Genomic DNA, 23,795 nt, shown 5'->3' with positions numbered 1-23,795 from the left:
GGAAAATTGAAAGGGGAATACAAGGATGCCAGTTCTTTTCTATAATATGTTTTTATGAGAGCTTCAAATGAACTTATAGTAATAATCAATACATGAGCATAAACCAGATCCTTGTTGTAATAAGTGGCATCCTTGAATATATATTCTTCAATGGTAAAAGGTTTTCCTCATCGTTATAAAATGAAAACTGTATGTGTAAAAAACAAATGAATAAACAAATAAATAATGCATCTCATAAGGCTACAATAAGAAAGTAAAATGATGTTCCGAACCTGGAACCACTTAGCGTGGCGCAGAGCAGCCAGAGCGTCAAGGCATTTTTGCCTGTCCAAGACGTCCGCTGGGTCTTTCACCATACCCGAAGTTACATCTAAAAATGGATTTGAAGTGTCAAAATGGTGATGAGGAATGGGTGTTTGACCAGGTAAGCAAGGCTGGCAAAGAACAAACACATTGCCACACATGCCAATGTTGTTTCTGAAACAGCCTACAGTTGGTTGCCTATTTAAAGATTTCAAAGTTCAAGTTATGGATATATAAAAGAAGAAAGAAAGAAAAAAGAAAATTCTACACAAACCATCACACTGACACCTAAGGATAGATGCAGATTGACGGTAATTAGTCTGATTATGTTTTATATGGGGATATGAATTAACCTACTCAACATGGCAGAAAAATAGCCCAATCTGTTCAAGCTAAATTACATGGGTTTAGGTCACATGTCTTGAAGCCAATATTTTATCAGGTAATTGTTGTAGCAAAGCTTATTACCTTGGCAAGAACCACAGCAATTTGTGCTTTAGCAGATTTTCTTTGCTCAAGCATTGGGACAGAAGAGGGTTTCCATGGATAATCATTAAAAGTATGCACTTGGTGCAATGAAAAAGAAAAGGCAAATGGCTAAGAGGGAGTGACCTGATAAAAACTGGCATGGTATGGCAATAGCAGGTGTGGCAAAGTTTTTGGGATGTGAGAAAACCTTGGTCAAAAATCCTTCCGAAGCTGTTGGGCCCCATTAAACCTCTAATAGGACACAATGTACTGGATAGCTTTTTTTATTCAAAGTAATAAAGGGCTCTATGTGCTGTACTTATCAATATTACTAGAATATAGAGAAGAAGGAAGCAATGAGTGCTGAAGAGGAGAAAAAAAACATGAGAACTACCAGCCAACAAAGGGGGTTAGGATATCACTGCATGCATACCTAACATCAGTTAAGACCCTAACAGTCATTGTAAACCAAAGGCTGTACTCAGGTCCAACCAAAGATTCCTCAGTCAGAGCCTTCTTACCCTCTTCACATTTAATAATACTCCCCTAAGAATAAATTGAAATAATTAGATTTCATAGCAATATTGTTCATGGTTTACTATAGCTTCATATTTTTCATTCGCATTTCAAAAGATAAAATGGTTCATCTTTAAGATTTGTCCTCATCTTTTCATTGTTGATAAGACCAACAAAACTTTCATTTTTGCTGAACCAGTCTAAAATCATCTCCTACTGGGCCCAATTTTGAGTCTTATGTGTGTAAAAGAAACATGTCAATCAACTCAGGGGAGCACTTCAGAACAGGGGACCTCGGCAAGGTGAACTGCTCACCAGTACACAAAAGGAAGATTTGTTTCCTGTGGGAAAACAATATCCTATGCCAAATATTGACTTGAGATCGGTTGGAAAATTTTAATGTCTTTGTACAATTCTTTCCAGATTAAATTTTAGGAGTAGTGATGCCTCCTGTTGAGTAACTGTTCATCTTCTGCAGGAACTTTGTTCTGTCTGCTCATCTCATAAAACAGAATTTGGAGAAAAAAAAAAAAGGTACTGTAAATGCTTTTTAAATGCTGTCTACCATCCAATATAGCTGACTGTAATATGGAAACAGAATCCGTTGAAACACAGGAAACAAAATTGAATCTCACCTGGGAAAAAGACTATTGACTTAACACAATGCAAACACTGATCATGCTTTGTTTGAAGGATAAAGATAGCCTTTGAGAGGCAGGAGTTACAGAGCAAGAGACCAAAGAGCATTACTGCTGGCACTTGCATCTTTCATCTTTTTGAAATTTACACTGAAAGTGATTTGCCACACATGTGGAAATTAATTATATTAATTGAGAAAAAAAAAAGTGGGGGGTCTCTGTTTGGCTCCTTCCTTAGACTATTGAAATCAAATTATCTAAGTCTGATTTGTCACTGGAAAAAGTCTGTTTAAACAGAAATGACATTTTTTTGCAGGTTACATACTGTGCACAACAAATCCTGATAGAGCCCACAACTAAAGTTACTAAATCCGATGAGCTTGCATTTCATTTGTTGCCCTGTCATTTCTGAAATTCAAATGTATCACAGATGAAGAGAAAGTTGCCACAATGACTGAATTTATAGCCAAAGTAAATCTTTGTGGAGTGCCAGCAGGACAGTGCTCTTAAAGGTATCAACCAACATACTGAAACTGATTTCTTAGAGAGACAGCAGAAAGACAAAAGAGGAGCAATGAAAAAGGCTGTGATGGGGTTCCAAACCTCCGTCCTGGCCATTTTCCTCTCTGATGACAGGTGAGGTCAGTGTGATTATGACTTGCATCTTTGGATCTGTGCAGGATGTCAGAATGATGGCAGCTTCCTGGATAGATCCCTTGACCTCATATTTTTCTGCTGTTACCATCTGGAAGAAATTGCGCACATGCAATTCCACAACATTATTTCAAAATCCACTGTATATACAATTAGTCCAAAGTCACTACTTAAAGTAATAGCTACGGAACATACCAAGCAGTTGTCATCTACACTCATGTTCACTTTCATAGGTACAGCTTTTAGCTCATGTGAACTTGGGGTTTCTTTAGGAGGCACATAAAATATTTGTCTGAACTTTACATACAGTCTGTTGTTGGTGTGATATATTAAATAACAGTGATATATTTTATTATAAACACATAGAAGCCCCCTTCGTTTGTATGCATCTGCTGAATTCTGTGGAGCCCTTCTAAACTGAACCTGCTGGGCAGACCAGGCATTTCAAGTGTTATCCAGCTGTCTTGAATAAACAAAAAGGGATGTAGCTTTAAGTAGTTAAAGGAGGTCAAACTTTTCTCTTGACAGCTGCCGTCAGGCTAACTGATTTAAAACAAGCCAACTTCCTATTAGAAGTTAAAGTAAATAATTGTGGTGTTATATATGTAAAGATAGTACTGTTAGTTGTTTGGGAAGGTGCTCCACAATGCGGGTGAGGAGGCCCTTGGTGGGCTTCTCAGAGCACAGCAAGACAAGGTTCACATTCTTGTCCCCACGAAGAAGCAAGCCTTTGGCCAGGACTCCAACCCTCATCACTCCCTTCAGGGCTCTGCGTAGTTAGACAAGGAAGATTGAAGGGGAGATATGGAAGAAAAGAAAAAAAAAAGCACTAATTAACTGGAACACACACACAAAGACAAAATACTATTTCTATGCAAAGGAAGAACAACCATTCTAGCTTTACAGTATTCAAGCAGTCCAACAGGTATTAACAGCCCAGATATCACACCTGTCTTTAGCAGGTTCTTTCTTCTCTTTGTCCTCTTCTTTGACATTGTCCTGGTCTGTAATGATGTCCGAGACCAGTTTGAGGGCACGTTCTGTGATTGAGACAATTTTCTGGATAGACTGGAGTTCATCTTCTGATGGGTAGATGGCTGCATGCTTGGTCATGACATAGCGGTCATCTGAAGAATCTGGCCTACGTGGGGGCTGAAAGAAGAAAAAAAGAGTGTGTTTAATAGTCATGTTAGCTTAAATGTGTTGTTTGGACATTTCTCAAAGAAGACTGCATCATTAACAACCAAAAGAGTCTTCAAAGATACACTACATCAAAAATAAAGCTTCCATTTTTTTTTCAAATTAGTAACTCTATAATTGTAAGACATAAGAACATTTAAAATCTACTTCTGTGTTTTGACAGAGACTGACATCAGACATTACAGGTGCCCTCTAAACGTCTTTGTATCCCTTTGATTGGCTTTCATTTGTTTTCTTTGTGAATATGAGTAAAAAGTTTTAATTTTAGCATAATACTAAACTTAAATTAAAACAAACCATAGGCAATGTTCAATCAGTGGCCTGTAATCACAATGGGCGTCACATGCATCAAGTTTCTGAAAATGCTGATTGTGATAAGGAAAATAACCCCTTGATGCAGGAATCTTGTCCTCTGTATTTTTTCTTACCCCATCTTCACATTTATTCCATTGAGTTGAGTTTTACTATATGCAAAGAGCCTTCCTTTAGCTAAAAACAAACAACGACAAAACCACCTAACCCCCTATTGTGAATGTACAGTCATGGTTTAACATTTACATACATTGAAAACTTATTTCATAGCCGTTTTCAAATCCAATGATTTCTACAGCTCTCATTTTTCTGTGATGAATGAGTGGAACCCAAACTACTCCGTCGCAAAAAAACATTCAATAACTTTGGTTCAAATCTGAGTTTATAAGTCTTCTGAGAGAGTGACCAAATCTGCTGGAACAACAATATACAGTTGAGGCCAAAATTATTAATCCCCCTCATGAAATTAGACAAAACTCTTGATTTCGTCATGGAAATGACCATTAAAAAGTGTTTATAGTGTATTTCTTTCCAAAATAACAAAAGACCCACTAAGGATATTTGATCATAGGTACAATCAAAAGCCCTACCACAGGACCCTGAGGCTGCAGGCCAGGCATGCCAGGGCGGACTCCAAGTAGACCAGGAGGCCCCTGTGGATACCCTCCGTCTGGCATACGACGTCGGTCGTCCCAGTGGTGCTGCTCCTCCTCCATACGTCTCCAGTACATGTCTTCTTCATAACGCCTGAAAAGATAACACCACAGCTAGTCTTTACTCAGAGTCTAAAACTGCACAAATGATTTTAAAATAGGGATGTCCCGTCGCTGAAATGGGCATTTTTCCAATGAACAGGATCAGCAATTTTGAACGTGTACCCCAGTCTGATTTTTTTTTTTTTTTTTTTTTACGTTGGAGCACATTTGTGGCAGAAAGCAGACATGCGCGCAACGTTACTCTTGCAAATCTGTGGATAAAATGTCTGCAGTGTTGAAATATTTTGAATTTGAGAGCAAAAGTAGTCCAACATCCAGTGACATGCAACATCTGCAGTACAACTGTTTTGTGAGGGGGTAACAAAAGAGCTGCATTTAATACGATAAAATATTACAGAGAAGGTAATTGCTCTGGATAACCAGCTCATCCCTGTGGCTTTCTTCGTCATCTGGACTTTTTGAATCCCTGGTACGCCCTACAATCTCAGGATAACATTAAACTGATTCCACTTTTGAGTTACAACGTGCCAGTATGTGCACTAGTTTTGTTGGTCTCATATGGCAGAGCATGTAAAACAGGCAACCGAGGAGATGCTGAACACATGTGAAATAGACAAGCAATGAGATGATGTCATTTAACATGACAATCCAAGGAATATGAAAAAAGCAATGGATGATATGGGGGTACCAAGCATGGGCTCCATCGTGCACACACACACAATTCAGCTGGCTGTACATGAGGGTGTGCTGTCACAGTGCAGCATCACAGACTCACCTGGTAAAGCAAGGAAAGTGGTAGGCCAATGTTGCAATGGCATGTGCAGAATAAGAACAAGCCATATGACAGTATATACTTTGTTTCAACAAAATAAAAAGAAACTTACTAAGGAACAGCTTGGATACAAGTAAGTTTTTCTTAATGCAGCTGTATTATCCAGGAAAATTAAGTTGAGGCCAAGTATCGGATCGGGACTCGGTATACTAAATATTAAAGGACTCTGATCGGGATAAAAAACATGATGGGGACATCCCTAATTTTAAATGTTTAGTTAGCAGGTGGTTGTCAAATGACAAAGGACAGACCAACATAGCAGTGTGGCTCCAAGTTTTTGTTTCACCATGAGAATGATAAATGCAGGGCTCTACAGTGACATTTTTCCCCAATGAGCACACGTGCGCCTAAAGTAAAATAACTGGGAGCGCAAAGACATACATGGGAGCACAAAAAAGACGTATCTATTTATCGAACACATCACACTTAAGTAGGCAGCACAAACAAAATGATTTAAAGGATTTGATTTCATTTTTTTAATTTCAGGCAGCACAAAACAATCTATTAAAATTTAGAGGGATTTCATTTTGTATCCAATGTGTACTAAACACAAAGGATGTTAGTTGTCCAAGTCCATATCATTCATATAAAATAGAGGAAGCAATCAAATAAGATAGAAAGAGGTGTGTCTTATTTGTCCAGTTTACAAATACAATTTGCTGCTGGTTTGGAGTCACTGGGTCACATGACATGGAAGATATTGAAAAAACCTGCAATCATTTTGTATTAATATATTTATGCCAAGTAATTTAATGACTTATACTTTTTTAATTGTCATTCGAATGACACTTTACAGTGCAATGGGAACGAAATTTAGTTTCAAGGGCTCAGGATAGTGCAGGATAAAAAAAAAACAAAAAAGAAAAAAACCACAACAGCATGTAAATTTCTGATGTTGGAAAGTAGGATGGAGGGAAGCGGGATTTGCCTCCAGCCCAGCTGCTAGCCCTGTTGGTCAGCTGCGCTTCCGTCCTCGGTAACAACACCTCCACTTGCTCCTCTGTCGGCTTGTAATGCTGGGAGCGTACACAACAACTGGGTCTTGTCGGTGTAGGTCCCTAAATCAGTTTCCAATGATTCAGTGCAAGGCTCTGGGAGGTGAGCTAACCGTCCTCCTGCTTCACCAGTCGTCACCTCTCACGTAACACTGGTTGCGTCATTACAGAAAACTCTTATTGGTGCGTTACAGCCAGGGGATTGTAGTTTTTGAATGATCACAGACAAAGCAGGTTGTGATGGTAACTCGCACACTGTGCGCCCAAATAATTTTCCCAGTTCGCACACACATTTTTTCATCCAAGTTCTGGTAAACAAGGAGTGCCTCGTCAAAAATTAATGACTGGACTTGCTTTAAATGGTGGGGAGTCCCAGGTGTTTAATCCCTTAAGGGTCATTTACACCTATGGGACTTTTGGCTGCTTTCTACAGTTTTGTTCTTTAATGTTTAATTGTCCATCAGTAATTTACCATTATCATCATCATCATCATCATCATCCCTCCTGCTTCCGTACATTTTTCGGCTCGCCTCAGCTCCTACAAATTGAGCTACAGAAACTATTCATACTTTTGGAAATATTCAGCTTTTTCTGCAAAATTTTTCACATTCATCCTTATGGGATTTTTTCAACTTTCATTCTGCTACTGCTTCAGCATACATTCAGCTATAGAAATCGTTCAACTATCAAAATGTTCAGCTTTTAAAGCTCCATCAGCCTTGTACTTTTCAGCTTTTTCAAAAAAAAAAAAAAAATATATATATATATATATATATATATATATATATATATATATATATATATATATATATATATATATATATATATATATATATATATATATATATATATATATATATATATATATATATTTATATTTTTTATTTATATATAAGTATTCGCTCACCCATTCAAATGATCAGAATCAGGTGTTCTAATCACTTGGCCTGGCCCCAGGTGTATAAATTCAAGCACTCAGGCATGCAGACTGTGAAACAAGACATTTGTGAAAGAATGGGCCGCTCTCAGGAGCTCAGTGAATTCCAGTATGGAACTGTCATAGGATGCCACTTGTGCAACAAATCCAGTCGTGAAATTTCCTCGCTCCTAAATATTCCACAGTCAACTGTCAGCTCTATTATAACAAAATGGAAGCGTTTGGGAACAACAGCAACTCAGCCACGAAGTGGTAGGCCACGTAAAGTGACGGAGAGGGGTCAGCGGATGCTGAAGCGCATAGTGCAAAGAGGTCGCCGACTTTCTGCACAGTCAATTGCTAGAGAGCTACAAACTTCATGTGACCTTCAGATTAGCCCAAGTACAGTACGCAGAGAGCTTCATGGAATGGGTTTCCATGGCCGAGCAGCTGCAGCCAAGCCACACATCACCAAGTGCAATGCAAGGCGTCGGATGCAATGGTGTAAAGCACGCCGTCACTGGCCTCTAGAGCAGTGGAGACGCATTCTCTGGAGTGATGAATCACGCTTTTCCATCTGGCAATCTGATGGACGAGTCTGGGTTTGGAGGTTGCCAGGAGAACGGTACATTTCAGATTGCATTGTGCCAACTGTGAAATTTGGTGGAGGAGGAATTATGGTATGGGGTTGTTTTTCAGGAGCTGGGCTTGGCCCCTTAGTTCCAGTGAAAGGAACATTGAATGCTTCAGGATACCAAAACATTTTGGACAATTCCATGCTCCCAACCTTGTGGGAACAGTTTGGAGCGGGCCCCTTCCTCTTCCAACATGACTGTGCACCAGTGCACAAAGCAAGGTCCATAAAGACGTGGATGACAGAGTCTGGTGTGGATGAACTTGACTGGCCTGCACAGAGTCCTGACCTGAACCCGATAGAACACCTTTGGGATGAATTAGAGCGGAGACTGAGAGCCAGGCCTTCTCGACCAACATCAGTGTGTGACCTCACCAATGCGCTTTTGGAAGAATGGTCAAAAATTCCTATAAACACTCTCCTCAACCTTGTGGACAGTCTTCCCAGAAGAGTTGAAGCTGTAATAGCTGCAAAAGGTGGACCGACATCATATTGAATTCTATGAGTTAGGAATGGGATGGCACTTCAGTTCATAGAATGAGTAAAGGCAGGTGAGCGAATACTTTTGGTAATATAGTGTGTATATCTCTATCTCTATATCTCTCTATCTCTCTCTCTCTAATATATATATATATATATATATATATATATATATATATATATATATATATATATATATATATATATATATATATATATATATATATATATATATATATATATATATATATATATATATAAATATAAATATAAATATATAAATATATAAGCTGCGAGCAGCGTTGGACGGGCCCTCGCAGTCCACGCACCTTGGGGCATGCTGCCGTCAGGGCTTCCGCATGCAACGCCCTGAAGAAGCTGTTTCTTTATAATTTGGTGGCCTGCTCCCGCTGGCATTAAGTAATGTACGCTGAAGTCAGAAAAAGTGTGTGTACTGCTGCATGATTCCCCAGAAAAAGACTGAGTTGATGGTCCGCTTCTGACGCTGGCTGACGAAAATGTCCACATGAGGCATAATGCATAATGCGATGAAATAGTTTCAGGAAGAAGCTGGAAGTATCATCGTCCAGTAGCTGAAGAGAATTTTTTCTCCAGTTCTTCCAGCTGCTCTACACTCATTCACGCATTTTAGCTGATGCAATACACACCCATTATAAAATCATAAGACAACCTAAAAATCCTTTAAACCAAAATTGTGATGGTTTGAAAACCGTTAAAGATTTTTAGAAACTGAATACATGCCCAACAGTTCAAGGTCTTCTGACTCTTTAAAAGGTGTAGTGGTATCTGTAGCTCAAAGCATGAAGCACAACAAGAGGTTGAAAGGCGATGAGTTTTGAAGAGGATTTTAAGATTTTCCCATTTACTTTCCATTCAAACCAATCAGACTGCGACCAAATCGTCATCTATTGGCTGATTTGCACCAAATTTTACACAAAGCCTCATCAGTCCATGGAACACAATTATACACATTTACTTGATAATCAGTCGGTATTTTGTTTAGATGTACAAGATTGTCTGCTTTCAACACAATATGCAGTAATTTGTTGTTTTAAATTTCGGGCGATTTATGGACTATCAAAATTCTTTTGATAACTTTTTGTCAAGGGGGTCCATAGATGCTTCACGCAAAATTTAGTGCAAATTGATCAAATTGCCAAGAAGGAGTTCGAAAAAGTAGGTTTTGCATTTGTCGCAATTTTGCAAACTGAAAGTTAGCTCGAAAGTGGGCGTGGCCTACACCAAATAATTCAGCTGAATTGAGCGAACATGTAGATATAAGGTTTTACAATGTGTGACACAATATGTGTGACTTATGGGTCAAAAATGCTTTCACGTGGAAAATAGCGCCACCTGCTGGTCATTTTTGGTGTGTAAGTTGCAGGGGCTAGTCTATACCACCCCTATGAATTTCATTCCCATAAGTGTTATGGTGTGGTCACAAGGCCAAAAACAAAATTAAACTGGCACCAGAGCGCCACCTAGTGGCCGATTGATAAGTCCTTTATTAGATATCCTCAAGAGGGCAGTGGCAATGCCTATACCAAGTTTTGTGTCATTCCGCCCAACCAATGTGGAGATATAAACTATTGGAATTTAAAGAGCGCCACCTTGTGGTCATCACCTAAACTTTTGGAAACATCCTCAGGAACTCATGTCAAAGTATTATCTCAAGTTTCATGTCATTGGGACTAACCATTGTGGAGATATCCAACACTTCCTGTTTAGCAGGAAATCTGCAGGAAGTTGTTATTTAATAACGTGAGTATTGTTTGGCCTATCAAAATTCTTTTAATAACTTTTTGTCAGGAGGGTCCACAGATGCTGTGTGCCAAGTTTTGTGCAAATCGGTGAAATCGCCTGGGAGGAGTTCGAAAAAGTAGGTTTTTGACATTTTGCGACGTAGCGAAAAAAAACGGTAGGCGGAAATGGGCGTGGCCTATACCACGAGACTCAGCCCACTTCACTGAACGCGTGGATATAAGGTTTTTGAATGTGCGACAAAGTATGTGGGAGTTATTAGCCAAAACGCACTTTCCTAAATAACAGCGCCACCTAGTGGTGGAAATTCAAGACGGCAATAGATTATACAATTTTTCGCCAGGTGTGACTTATATTCCAAGTTTGGTGAGTTTTGGGGTATGTTCAGGCAGTCAAAAATGGGATCATTTGTCCGAAGAAAAAAAAAAATAAAGAATTCCTTCAAAAACAATAGGGTCCTCGCAGGGGTTCCCTGCTCGGGCCCTAAAAATAAAGAATCCCTTCAGATACAATAGGGTCCTCACAGGGGTTCCCTGCTCGGGCCCTAAATATGTATTTTCACAGGAAATGCAATATTTCTGGTGTTATATAATCTAAATGTCTTGATGTTATTAGAGTCTTATCTATAACATATGGAGGAATGAAGCGGTATATAGATAATGATATGTGCATCTACACCATCTTGGGCTTTTGAAAAATACTGCCTCAGGAACATAAGGACCATTCATAAGAAAACACCATAACTACACCTCATTTCCATTCTCCAGCGCTCCTCCTCCTCTCTTCTTCTCCAGTACTCCTCTTTCTGCATCTGCTTCCTCATCTTCTCTTCCTGTATCTTTCTGGCTCGGATGCTAGGTTTGACCTCCACCTGCAGATCTGGGTTCACCTTTTTCTACAAAAAAAAAAAAAAAAACACAAACATGCAAAAACACAATTTCACAGGTGTAAAAGACAATATGGAAATATGAAAACTGTCCATAATAGGGTTTTCAACCTGCTGGCCCCCGTTTAAATCATCATCAGCAAAAAAGATTTTCACAGTTAAAAAGTGATGTCCATACACAATTCCGATGTGTAAAGTTGTGTCCAGCTACAGATACCTCGGTGTGCATCTGACAATAAGTTGGATTGGCAGATTCATGTGGAGACAGTGTGCAAAAAAGGGCAAAGTCAACTCTACTTCTTGAGGAGGTTGAGGTCATTCAACATCTGTCAAACCCTAATGCACACTGTCCACCACTCAGCAGTGGCCAGTGCTCTGTTCTTTGCTGTGGCATGTTGGAGAGAGGGGTCATGCACAGCAGATAGGAATAGAGTAAATAAAATCATTAAAAAGGGCAGCTCTGTGGTGAATTCCAAACTAGACACTGTCCAGCAGGTGGTAGAAGACAGGATGCTGTCTAAGATGAGGGCAATCTTGAGGAACCCCTCCAATCCACTCAATGCACTGGGGGTGATCAAACGGAGCATCTTCAGTGAAAGACTAATCATGTCAAGGAGCAAGTCAGAGCGCAGCAGGAGGTCTTTTCTCCCTGCTGCAATGAAACCTTTCAATGAGCACTTATGACCCTTGTAGGGACAGGTTGAATGTTCTGTTCTTAACTTTATTTATGCATGTATGCATGCATGTCTAATGATGGTTGCAGCAATGGATTCATTTCCTGTCAAGGATTAATGAAGTACTTAATCAATCAATCCAGATGTCTGCATTTCTTTTTGTTAACTATGAAGAAAACTATAAGTAATGCTGCCAGGTGTCTGACAAGATCTATTAAAAAAATGTATTTAATTTGTTAGTTCAGTGCAAGGTTTTAATAAGTAATCAAATAGTATGGGAAAAAAATCGAATCGAATCATAAAAATGCACAAACTTCTGTTTACATTTTGTACTATAATGTTACTAATAGCAATAAAATATCAAATTATCTGAAATGTTCCGCTTTCCTATAGTACCTGAACACTAAAGTGGCCCCCTTACAAGATGACAACACCAGCAGTGGCCTCAAGCCCATTTAGAGTTTGAGACCCTTGGTCTGATTTCTAAAGATGATTCACTACTCAAATGTGGTCTTTAAGAGCAAATATTAGTCACTCTCAGAACTCCAATTGCCTTCTCTGAGACACCTGATAAAACAAACTAACAAGTCAAGTGGTGCAAGTCAACTACAAACCTTGTATTGCAGGCGATGCCGCCGACCTTTCAGATGCATTTCCTTTGCATTTGGATCATTGAAGCTACATTCACATAGCTTGCAATGGAAGCGGATGACTTTTCCTTCATCGTTCCGGACCTACCAGAGAGTTCCACATATAAGACTCAAGATTTAAAAGTATTTCTGCCAAGTAATGTAGCTTGGCTCTAACCCATGCATATATGTCAAAACTTACTTCCTCGACGTAGTCATGCCCGACAGGCTGGACGTCACTCTGCAGTGCAGCCAGGGCTGATGTGGACAGAGAGTCAGAAATGTCAGTCTTGGGGTCTTGAGTACCTAAAGAGGGAATTGTAGGCTTAGAAGCCTCCGCTTTGGTGTCGGCTCTGGTCTCGTCCATCTTCACTGTGGTCTGTAATTTATTTCCCCCTGCAAATATTCATAAACAATATTCAGATGTTTTTGACAACACTACTTACATGTTTAGACAAAGTGAGATTAAAAAAAAAAACCAAAACATTCCTTACAGTTTATTTACTCTGACACACTAAAACAGTCACAAGGCTGAGTTTCAGATGAACAGAATCATCTTTCAATATTTCTTCTGATGAGGGATTTTTACCTTTGCAAAACTGGAAATTTCATGAAAAAGATGAGTGAGACAGTAGGTCCATCCTCACATGAAGCTAGACACTGCACCCACATAATACTCTTACTAACCAACAAAATTGATCTTGGGGGTGTTGACTTTCTTCCCAGCTGATGTAGAGTTGGCAGCAGAGAGGCTGCCAGCCAATGGGTTCTTGACACCTGTCACACCACTGCTGACTATGTTGACAGGTTTCAGGTAGGGGGGGCTGGAGCTGTTTGCAGGGGAGGAGGACGTGGCAGCCATACACAGAGAACTGGTGGCACTGGAACTATTCAGGTTAGCTGTGGTGGTCTTGCTTGGGGCAGCTGTGGTGGAGGATAATGTCTGAGTGACCATGCTGGGCTCAGTAGAGGGAATGGGCTTACCAAGTTTGGTATGAAGCTTCACAACCTGGAGAAGAGAATTCAGAGGATGGAAAGAATATTTTCAGCAGGTCTGACATTTCCATTTAAAGATGCCTACAACCTTTGGCAAGCCACACTGTACGACATGGATCTACTAAAGTTGGGCAAGACATCGAGTTTGTATATTGTACAGTGATAAAAACTACTGAATCATAGGCTGCAACACAAGTCAAGAATCAAACATCATCGGCATGCATGCATCATCCATTTGCTTTAGCATTAATCAATTAATTTAATGTTGCATTCCAATTGTTTGGCGGACGTAGGTCTTAGCACTAGTCAGGATCCTGTTTCCATGACATTACAGAAGAAAGAGTGTATTGATGGTGCATGGATAGATGAAAGCTATACACCTAAAATATTATGGCATAAACTACATCAAACAATAAAAAATAAAAAATTTGGGATATCAGTCAGCTGAAGACAAAATCAAGTCCATTTTGTCTTGTTACTATAAAAAGCGTTAAAATTATATTTTGCCACCAACTGAGGGTGTATAATGTACTGTCCCACTCTTATCCATACCTTCTGGTGCTTGGCTCCACGGATATGGGCAGCATAGGCATCAGCGCCAGTGCAGGAAACGTCGCAAAGTTCACAGCGGAGCTGGTTCTGAGCATTGCGGGCCAATACTCCTCCACCACTTCCACTGCTGCTATTGCTCTGGGAAACCTTCAGCGCTGCTTCTTTCTTCTTGTGCTTCTGGCCTTCAAGATGCTCCTTGTAAGTCTTGGGCATTAAATGTTTGGGGGGAGATGGAGCCATTAGAAACACTGGATGACATGTATTTGTTTGGGGCACTAAAAGTCATAGAGTGACAAAATCATTAGACTACACATCTAAAAACATCATTGACAAAATCTATATTTATCCAAGGGTTTCTCTTACATATGCTGAGCAAAATAAAAAAGGTAACCCTGTTATGATTAACCCATTTCTGATATATTCAATTCACCTGCGGGCCAGCACAGCTGATCTTACAGACATCACAATAGTGGATCTGAGGGGGTTTGGGTGGCTGCTTGGGTCGAAGCTGTTTACTCTGAAAGGGGGGTTTCTTGGTAAAAGTATTTCCGGTCCATGCTGCCGTCGCTGCTACAGCTGCCACTGCCTGCTTCTGTTGCTGTTGCTGCTGCTGTTGCTGCTGCTGCTGCTGCTGCTGGTAGTAGCTGGAGGCAGCTGAGTAAACTGCTGCCTCATAGCCAGAGTACGAGGTTCCTGGAAAAATATAACGCAAGGCTTACTTATAACCTACTCACTGCTCACTTATCTCATGTCCATTTGAAAAGGTTTTGTAAACAAGACACGACACACTGCAGATTATCTTAAACTGAATTTGGTTTTTCAGATGTACTTTTTCAAAGGTTTCTTTATGACCCAATTCCTAGTTGTACAGTAAAAAAAATAATCTTTCAAAATTATTTGACCAAAATTCCTATTTGGATTTTTTAATTTTAACTATGTAGCTGAAGAGAATTTTTTCTCCAGTTCTTCCAGCTGCTCTACACACCAGCGATGATGTCACGCCCTCTAGCTCACGCAATACACACCCATTACAAAATCAGAAGAAGGCCTAAAAATCCTTAAAACTAAAACTGTGATGATTTGGAAACCGTAAAAGATTTTTAGAAACTGAATACATGCCCAACAATTCAAGGTCTTCTGACTCTTTAAAAAGGTGGAGTTGTATCTGTAGCTCAAAGCATGAAGCACAACAAGAGGTTGAAAGGCGATGAGTTTTGAAGAGGATTTTAAGATTTTCCCATTTACTTTCCATTCAAACCAATTAGACTGCAACCACATCGCCACCTATTGGCTGATTTGCACCAAATTTTACACAAAGCCTCATCAGTCCATGGAACACAATTATGAACATTTACGTGATAATCAGACAGTATTTTGTCAAGATGTACACGATTGTCTGCGTTCAACACAATATGCAGGAATTTGTTGTTTTATAGTTCGGCCATTTTATGTACTATCAAAATTCTTTTGATAACTTTTTGTCAGGAGGGTCCACAGATGCTTCACACAAAGTTTAGTGCAAATCGGTTAAATTGCCTGGGACGAGTTCGAAAAAGTAGGTTTTGCATTTGTCGCAATTTTGCGAACTGAAAGTTAACTCGAAAGTGGGCGTGGCCTACACCAAATAATTCAGCTGAATTGAGCAAACATGTAGATATAAGGTTTAACAATGTGTGACACAATATGTGTGACTTATGGGTCAGAAATGCTTTCACGTGGAAAATGGCGCCACCTGCTGGTGATTTTTGATGTGTAAGTTGCAGGGGCTAGTCTATACCACCCCTATGAATTTCATTCCCATAAGTGTTATGGTGTGGTCACAAGGCCAAAAACAAAATTAAACTGGCACCAGAGCGCCACCTAGTGGCCGATTGATAAGTCCTTTGTTAGATATCCTCAAGGGGGCAGTGGCAATGCCTATACCAAGTTTCGTGTCAATCCGCCCAACCAATGTGGAGATATCAACTATTTGAATTTAAAGAGCGCCACCTTGTGGTCATCGCCTAAACTTTTGGACACATGCTCAGTTAGTCATGTCAAAGTATAATCTTAAGTTTCATGTCATTTGGACACACCGTTGTGGAGATATCCAACACTTCCTGTTTGGCAGGAAATCTGCAGGAAGTTGTTATTTAATAACTTGAGTATTGTTTGGCCTATCAAAATTCTTTTAATAACTTTTTGTCAGGAGCGTCCACAGATACTGTGTGCCAAGTTTCGTGCAAATCGGTAAAATCGCCTGGGAGGAGTTCGAAAAGTAGGTTTTCGACATTTTGCAATGTAGCAAAAAAAAAAAAACGGTAGGCGGAAATGGGCGTGGCCTATACCATGAGACACAGCCCAATTCAGTGAACGCGTGGATATAAGGTTTTTGAATGTGCGACAAAGTATATTGGAGTTATTAGCCAAAACGCGCTGTGCTTAATAACAGCGCCACCTAGTGGTGAAAATTCAGTACGACAATAGACTATAAAATTTTTCGCCCAGTGGGACTTATATTCCAAGTTTGGTGAGTATTCGGGTATGTTCAGGCAGTGAAAAATGCAATCATTTCGTCTGAAGAAAAAAAAAAAAAAAAAGAATCGCTTCAAACACAATAGGGTCCTTGCAGGTTCCCTGCTCGGGCCCTAACTACTAAACCAGGGTTCTCCCCAGACAGTGGAACAACAGCACTGCGCTGCTATACTGCTAGCGCAGCGCCACTATAGTCATTTTCAATGTTAACTGCTTTATAGCTGGTGTTTGTGGACTGCCGCGGTCTTCTCGTAAAAAAAGCGAGCAGATCTCTCTGCGCATGTGCAGATGCGTTATTGCTCGTGCGACTTTTGACTCAAATATAACTCCATAGGTGACAATTTACTTAATTGTTGGACACACCCTATTTATCTGGCAGCTCTGCTAGTTACTTTGCAAGATGGCCATTGAAAGAGAGGTTGGGTGGGACTTCCGGTCGCACGACGGTGGAGATGGCTGCGTGACAACTTTGCTCCCAACCACACTGCTGCAAACCCCCATATAATACAGGTGATTCACCTTATAGGAGCTCAGTAACATAAACTAATGTTGGGGGAAGACAAACGTGGCCTCAGAATGTCGCTAAGAAGCAGTAAAAAAAGAAGGAAGCTGATACGGAAAACACAGGCTGTAGCGACGAGGTGGCTATGCTAGGTGCAGTCTCGTTAACTTCCATCCGTAACGTCACAAATAAAGTCATGGCTAGTGTTACGTCTGAACTGGAGAACAATATTCCTAAACGGTTCACAGACTTCCACAGCAATATTCGAGAAGATAATCAAAAAACAACTTGGCAAAATGAGATTGATATTAATCTGAAGATGGAGGAGACCACGAAGAAAACTGAAGTGGTGTCACAGAGACTGGGGGAAGGAGAGCAACGGGTAGGACAGGCGGAGACGTTCCGTATTGAAGTGAAAGAAACTTTAAACCAGATGCAGAGGACGCAACTCGAATTGAAGTCAAAACTAACTGAACTTGAAGGGCACTCCCGTCTCAACATCATAAGGATTTACGGTATAAAAGAAGGAGCTGAGGACACCTCAATGATTTGCTTCGTGGAGAACCTTATCCAAACTGAACTGGGTGAGGGCAAACGAACTTGGTATTAAACGTGCACACAGAGCTCTAGGCCCCAAACCAGCGCTCAATTGAGTGTTTAACTATACACATTAAAGCGCACACCTGCAATATTTTAAAGTCATAATTAAGGGCAGAGTAAGTTAGTTAAGTACACTATTAGCACACTACTTCTCAATGTGTGTAGGTTTTCCATGCCACTGATTATGTCAGTAATATTGTTAATCTGGACCTACATCACCAATTTAGTGTTTATTTTACATGCAGTGTGCCTTAATAATACAGGATACTCTTTCAATTTTCATAAGCCAAGACATCTGTATCACTTTAGTTTAAGAATTAGGCAGTTGGTCTGTAGTGTTTGAATGACAGCCACCCACTCAACAATCTGAGGGGGCCCCGCAACTCAGTGGCTGAAACATCCCCCTATACAAGAGGTCCAGGGATTACCTCTTTCACGGAAGACCTTTTTTGTTTTTTGTAACGTTTTACTGTTACTACTGTTCATGGTTCATACTTGCTGTTCTCAGGGGACGTGAGTAAGTGTCAAGGAGAATACCAGTCTATAGCTGAGTAACAAAGAATTTAAGGTTATCACCCTAAATGTCAATGGTTTGTCAACTCCTGTCAAGAGAAGTAAAGCAATATCCGAAATAAAAAAGGGAAAAGGCACAAATTATATTTTGGCAAGAAACCCATTCAACAGATCAGGAGCATGAAAAAGAGCATGGGTTTTAAACATACTTACTATTCATCTTTTAAAGCAGGACGCAAGAGGGGCAATGCTATTTTGATACCAAACAAGGTTCATTTTGAATTCCAGTCAGAGATTAAAGATAAGGATTTATAATGGTAAAGGGCAAATTAGATGATAAGGACATGACCCTGTTTAATGTATGTGCGCCCCCAAGCAGCAACAAAACATTTTACAAGAGAATATTTGGTGTTATAGCGTTTCAATCTACTGGAGTCTTCCCACCGTCAAGATAGGCAGTTTACTTTCTATTCAAATTGTCACAATGCATATTCAAAAATTGACTGTCTAGTAAAGGAAGTAAAGTAAAGTAAAGGAATGTGAGATAAACCAGAGAGATATATCAGATCACTCTAGTGTCCACTTGAAATTACATCTACATACTAGACCCAAAGTGACAACATGGAGATTTAAGGTAAGCATGTTATACACCCTTGAGTTTAAAGGGAAAATAAAGAAAGAATTAAAAACATATTTGGAAGACAATGATGACAGTAATGTGAAACCAGTGATGTTGTGGGACACTGCTAAAGCAGTCCTGCAGGGGGAAAATTACATCAGAATCTGCACTCATAAAAAAAATGAAAACTCAAAACTGTTAAACCTGCAGAAACAACTAACAGAACTGGAACAACAACATAGTAAATATAAAGAGCCACAATTACTTCTACAGATGACACCGCTTAAACAAAACTAAACAAAACAGAGATACTACGAGGCAGGCTCGAAAGCATCCAAGCTGTTAGCCTGGAGCTTGCAAAAACAGCAATCACAAAATACAGTCTATAAGATTATGGATCCTGCCACTAAAAAAGTTACATATAAACTAGAGGGAATACAGAAAGCATACCAGACCCTGTATACCCAACCCACACTGTTCGAACATGCTAGAGTAGAAGAGTTCCTGTGCCAATTGGATCTGCCCTCCTTGGGGAAATTGCAAAATGTGAAATTAACAAAAGAAGTATCAGCTGAAAAAAAATCAACGAGGCGATCTCCTCCCTGAAGTCTTGTAAGTAACCAGGGACAGACAGATTCCAGGAGAATGGTATAAATCACTGAGGGAGCAATTAATACCAATACTACGTAAAAGCTTCAATTACACCCTGAGGGAGTGAGTCAACCCCCCGTCTTGGAGGGTGGCTACCATCGCGGTGATTCCAAAAGAAGGCAAGGACCCAAAAGAATGCTGCTCTTACAGACCTATCAGTGTTTTAAATCAAGATTATAAATTATATGCAACTTAAGAACTAAAAGAATTGGGGAAGTGATCCTTTTTTTGATTGACAAAGATCAAACTGGATTTTTTAAATGTAGACAAACACAGGACAACATAAGGAGATCCCTCCACACCACTGAATACATAAAGGGGAAAAAAAAAAAAAAAAAAAAAAAATTGGAGCTCTTCTACGTAGTATGGATGCGGAGAAGGCATCTGATTTGGTGGGGTGGGAATTTCTTTATACAGTCATGGAAAAATTTGGCTTCCATGAGAAGTTCATTAAAAGGCATCAAAACACTATATACATATAAAGGAAGATTTTGACAGATGGGCCTTTCTGCCCCTAGATCTTGGAAACAGAATTACTACAATATAAGCAAATATTTTACCCAGATTACTCTATCTGTTGCAGTCCCTACCCATTTGTGTCCCTGATAGTCAGTTTAGAGAATGGGATAAGATGATATCCCATTTCATTTGGAATGGAAAAATTTCCCAGGGTGAGATACAAAACTTTACAGTTGCCAAAGTATAGTGGGGGGATGGGCTTACTGAGGCTCAAAGATTACCATTTAGCGGCACAAATAAGACCACTGTTGCTCTGGTGCAATAAAGAATACTTCGCAAAATGGTAAGATGTGGAGTTATCACTGTCAGACAGGCCTATGCAGAGTTTTTTTAGGAAGCCCAATGAAGGCTAAACAACATGATATCTAGAGCCAGTGGGTCAGATTCTCTATAGAAAACTGGTTTGGCTTGGTGAAACTGCTTAACATTCAGAAAGTAATTTGAATGTTAATGTGGCCAACCCATGACAAGAAAAGGACTCTCACATTCTGTCTATTTGACGAAAACCAGGAATTTTTAGACTTATGTCTTATATCAGACCATATCTGATAAATACGGCCTTGCTCGGCAGCATTTCTACAGGTACCTCCAACTCCAGCACTACTTTGATAAGAGCATTAAAGGGCTTATACAGGGAAATATATCAGGTATTACCAAAATGTTTATCAAAGCCTATAATACAAAACTGTCCAGAAAGATCATTGGTGAACTATATAGACATATAGCTGAATTAAGAGGTCATTCAACAAACTATATTAAGGCGAAATGGGAAAAAGAGCTGGGAATCCTTATTACCTCTGAAGACTGGACAAATGTAATTAACAAACAAATCACTACTACAGCCTCACAACTGTGGAGAGATTTTTCTTGGAAAAACTATATCCGATTTTTCATGACGCAAAAGCAGAAGTACAGATAGGACTACAACCTACATGCTGGAGAGGGTGTGGACACAGTATGGTAGATCATGCACACATATTCTGGAGCTGTCCCACGCTTAAATCCTTCTGGGAAGGAGTTAAAGATAATGTCAGTGAAGTCTTGCAGTGCAATTTTAATTTCACTTGTGTATCATTCTACCTGGGCAATGGACACAGAATTACCAAAAAACAAAAGATACCTCCTAAAAATCTTTATGGCCAACAGCAAAAAAGCCATAACAAGAAGATGGCTCAACACAGAACCTCCCACTGTTAATCAGTGGGAAGCCATGATTAAGCCATAATTAAAGACATCTCTCCAACTGAATGGATGGCCGAATTTGTAGTGAAATCTTGACACACATCCAGCAGCTGGGAACCGACTTGGAACTGGCTAGCAGTTCAGCTTGGGAAAGATTTGCGTTTCCGCCCTTACATATTTATTGCACTTGTGGCAGTGCACTATATGCATCTTTTGACCAGATTTGGAGCTGAAAGTGTGCATGTAGGCAGAGAGCTGCCCTGCCCGTCACACAGCACACTGATGACTGCCGGAGAAAAGACAGGAGAAAGACAGACGCACCTCACATGGCTGGCATAGGCCACACAGAATGGACAGGATGAAGTGTAGGCCTTAACAGCTAACTTAAAAAAAATAAATAAATAAAAAAGTCCATCATTAAGGCAGCTTCCTATAGAATTTAGTTTACAGTATAGCAAAGTTTCCATCTTTGCTATACTGTAAATTGGAATAGAACATTTCAGAAAAAAATGACTGACTTACTTAGCACAACACAACGGTGAAGATGAAAATCAAAAATGTATTTCTCACACCAATGCTTTGCACCATTTTAGTAAGCAGTTAATTCTGTGTGAAAGCTTACCAGAGTAGGTGACAGCATTTGTGCTGTAGGTTGGGCTTTGGGAATATGAGGGGACCACAGATGCAGCAGCGGGCTGGACGGTGGAGGTCACAGGGTAGATGGAGAAAGTGGATGAGGCTGGGCTGGGAGCAGCTGGCTTTATCACAGTCACTTGTCGAGTCTGCTGGCTCTGGGTGTATGATGTTACCCCCTGGCTATATCCTGGTTTGGGGGCTAGAAAAAACAAAAGCGGAGGTACTCAACAAGTTAGTCCATAAACAAGGTTTTCATGTCTTTTGGATCAAATGTTTAGGGACTTATGATGGCATGTTTCTGTGGATGTACATATAATCCCAACAAATTTAGAGAATCAGATCCCATTTTGATACCATGTATGGTCTGCAACAGCCATCCAACATACATCAGTATTGGTGAGAGCAAGACTGCAGGAGGGTGAATACACATTTGTTGAGATAATGCAGCACCTCTGTGTGAAATTCAAAGGGGCAACTGAAAAAGTGGATTGTAAAGCTATGTACACCAGTTTAAAAACACGTCACTGTTCCCTGTAGGACCAGCACGCTTAACCTTCTGTGGCAGAGGCATGACCACAGATCATAAAACAGAGCAAAGCAGGTCAGTAGCTAAGCATGCTATTTAGTGTGCCTATATGCTACAGAGGGAACCCAACAGATTTCTGGATGTGTATCGTTGCTTCACTTCACATTTCGTTTGGTCTTTTGCCCCAGTTTAAAACAAGCAGCAGGAACTCACTGCAAGGACAAACTATCACAAGTAGGACACGCATGCCTATAGCGTAACAAAAAGTGATCAGTCACACACACACCCCCCCCAACTCAATTTCTCAGGCGTCCCATGTACAGAGGCTTTGTCCTGACTGCAGCGACCCGGGTTCGACTCCCGGCCCGGGTCCCTTTGCTGCGTGTCACCCCCCCTTACTCTCATCCTATTTCCTGTACCCTCTTCAACTGAACTTTCAATTAAAGCCATAAAAAGGCCAAAAAAAAAATCAAAAATCACTGTTATGTAGTTTGTATATTATGTCTGTTGTTTAAAAAAGGTAATTACAGAATGAAAATGCATTAAGTGTATATTTTGCATACCTGTCTGGTAATAGGAATCTGCCACACTGGGTTGTGGCTGTGCAGCAGCAACAGCCGCTGTAGCAGTGGGCTGCTGGTAGTACTGCTTACTATCATAAGCTACAGCAGGAGCTGTGGACCGCACATAGGAGTAGGAGTCCTGCAAAGAGAAACAGTGGGACAGAGTGACAGGGTTGGAGGTTTAATCCCTAGCTCTTTCTTTCAACATGTCCAACAGTGATTGGACAGCTTAACCAGCTAATAGTAGCTCTACTGAGACACCTGAACATCAGCATAGTGCTTTACATGCAATGCTTAGTTCAAATATCAAATCTTTGGATGTCAACATACAGATTTGTTAAGTGAGTTGGGAGAGAAAACACACATTTAAAAAAAAAAAAAAAAAAAAAAAAAAAACCATGATTAAAGAATACTTACAAATGCAAGACATGCATGCCAGTACACACACATGTTTAACAGTGAGGATTGATCTGCAAAGTGTCATGTTAAATGATAAATAAAGAAGCAAAAAAGGAATAGCAAAATGGAAAAGGTAAGGTCTTTCTACTGGCCAGATGGTCAATTCAATTAATTCATTACAAAATTGAAAGTGAAATTGATGAATAGCTAATAAAATAAAGGATATCAATTTAATCAATACATATATGTATGCATTTAACATTAATTGGTAAGGACCCAGACAGACCATTGTCATTAAAAGAATTAGTGATGACAAAAGCAGGCCGTTGGGTCGTCGGACATCGTCTCTGTGTCTGCACATTGCAAAGACTACAGCCAACGGCGAAAT

General features: G+C 39.9%; 1 protein-coding gene across 2 annotated transcripts in view; it reads right to left on the bottom strand.

The window, feature by feature from the left end:
- Positions 1–23,795, bottom strand: part of zfr (zinc finger RNA binding protein) — a 48,992-nt gene that overhangs the window by 17,105 nt on the left and 8,092 nt on the right. Inside the window, exons 4-16 of one of the 2 annotated variants that reach the window (XM_037098309.1) lie at positions 23,009–23,147; positions 21,906–22,118; positions 14,614–14,876; positions 14,184–14,387; positions 13,323–13,644; positions 12,838–13,031; positions 12,621–12,740; positions 11,196–11,341; positions 4,682–4,838; positions 3,529–3,731; positions 3,198–3,348; positions 2,529–2,670; positions 273–370 (exon numbers count right to left, since the gene is read on the bottom strand). In XM_037098309.1, the coding sequence (XP_036954204.1) occupies positions 273–370; positions 2,529–2,670; positions 3,198–3,348; positions 3,529–3,731; positions 4,682–4,838; positions 11,196–11,341; positions 12,621–12,740; positions 12,838–13,031; positions 13,323–13,644; positions 14,184–14,387; positions 14,614–14,876; positions 21,906–22,118; positions 23,009–23,147 (2,352 nt within the window). The remainder of the gene's footprint in view (positions 1–272; positions 371–2,528; positions 2,671–3,197; positions 3,349–3,528; positions 3,732–4,681; positions 4,839–11,195; positions 11,342–12,620; positions 12,741–12,837; positions 13,032–13,322; positions 13,645–14,183; positions 14,388–14,613; positions 14,877–21,905; positions 22,119–23,008; positions 23,148–23,795) is intronic. The other variant, XR_005075094.1, reaches the window with a different exon arrangement.

The sequence above is a fragment of the Acanthopagrus latus genome, chromosome 5 (assembly GCF_904848185.1).
Source record: "Acanthopagrus latus isolate v.2019 chromosome 5, fAcaLat1.1, whole genome shotgun sequence".
Classification (NCBI taxonomy): Eukaryota; Metazoa; Chordata; class Actinopteri; order Spariformes; family Sparidae; genus Acanthopagrus; species Acanthopagrus latus.
Note: the sequence above shows the minus strand (reverse complement) of the source record. Positions and strands in the feature narration are given on the sequence as shown.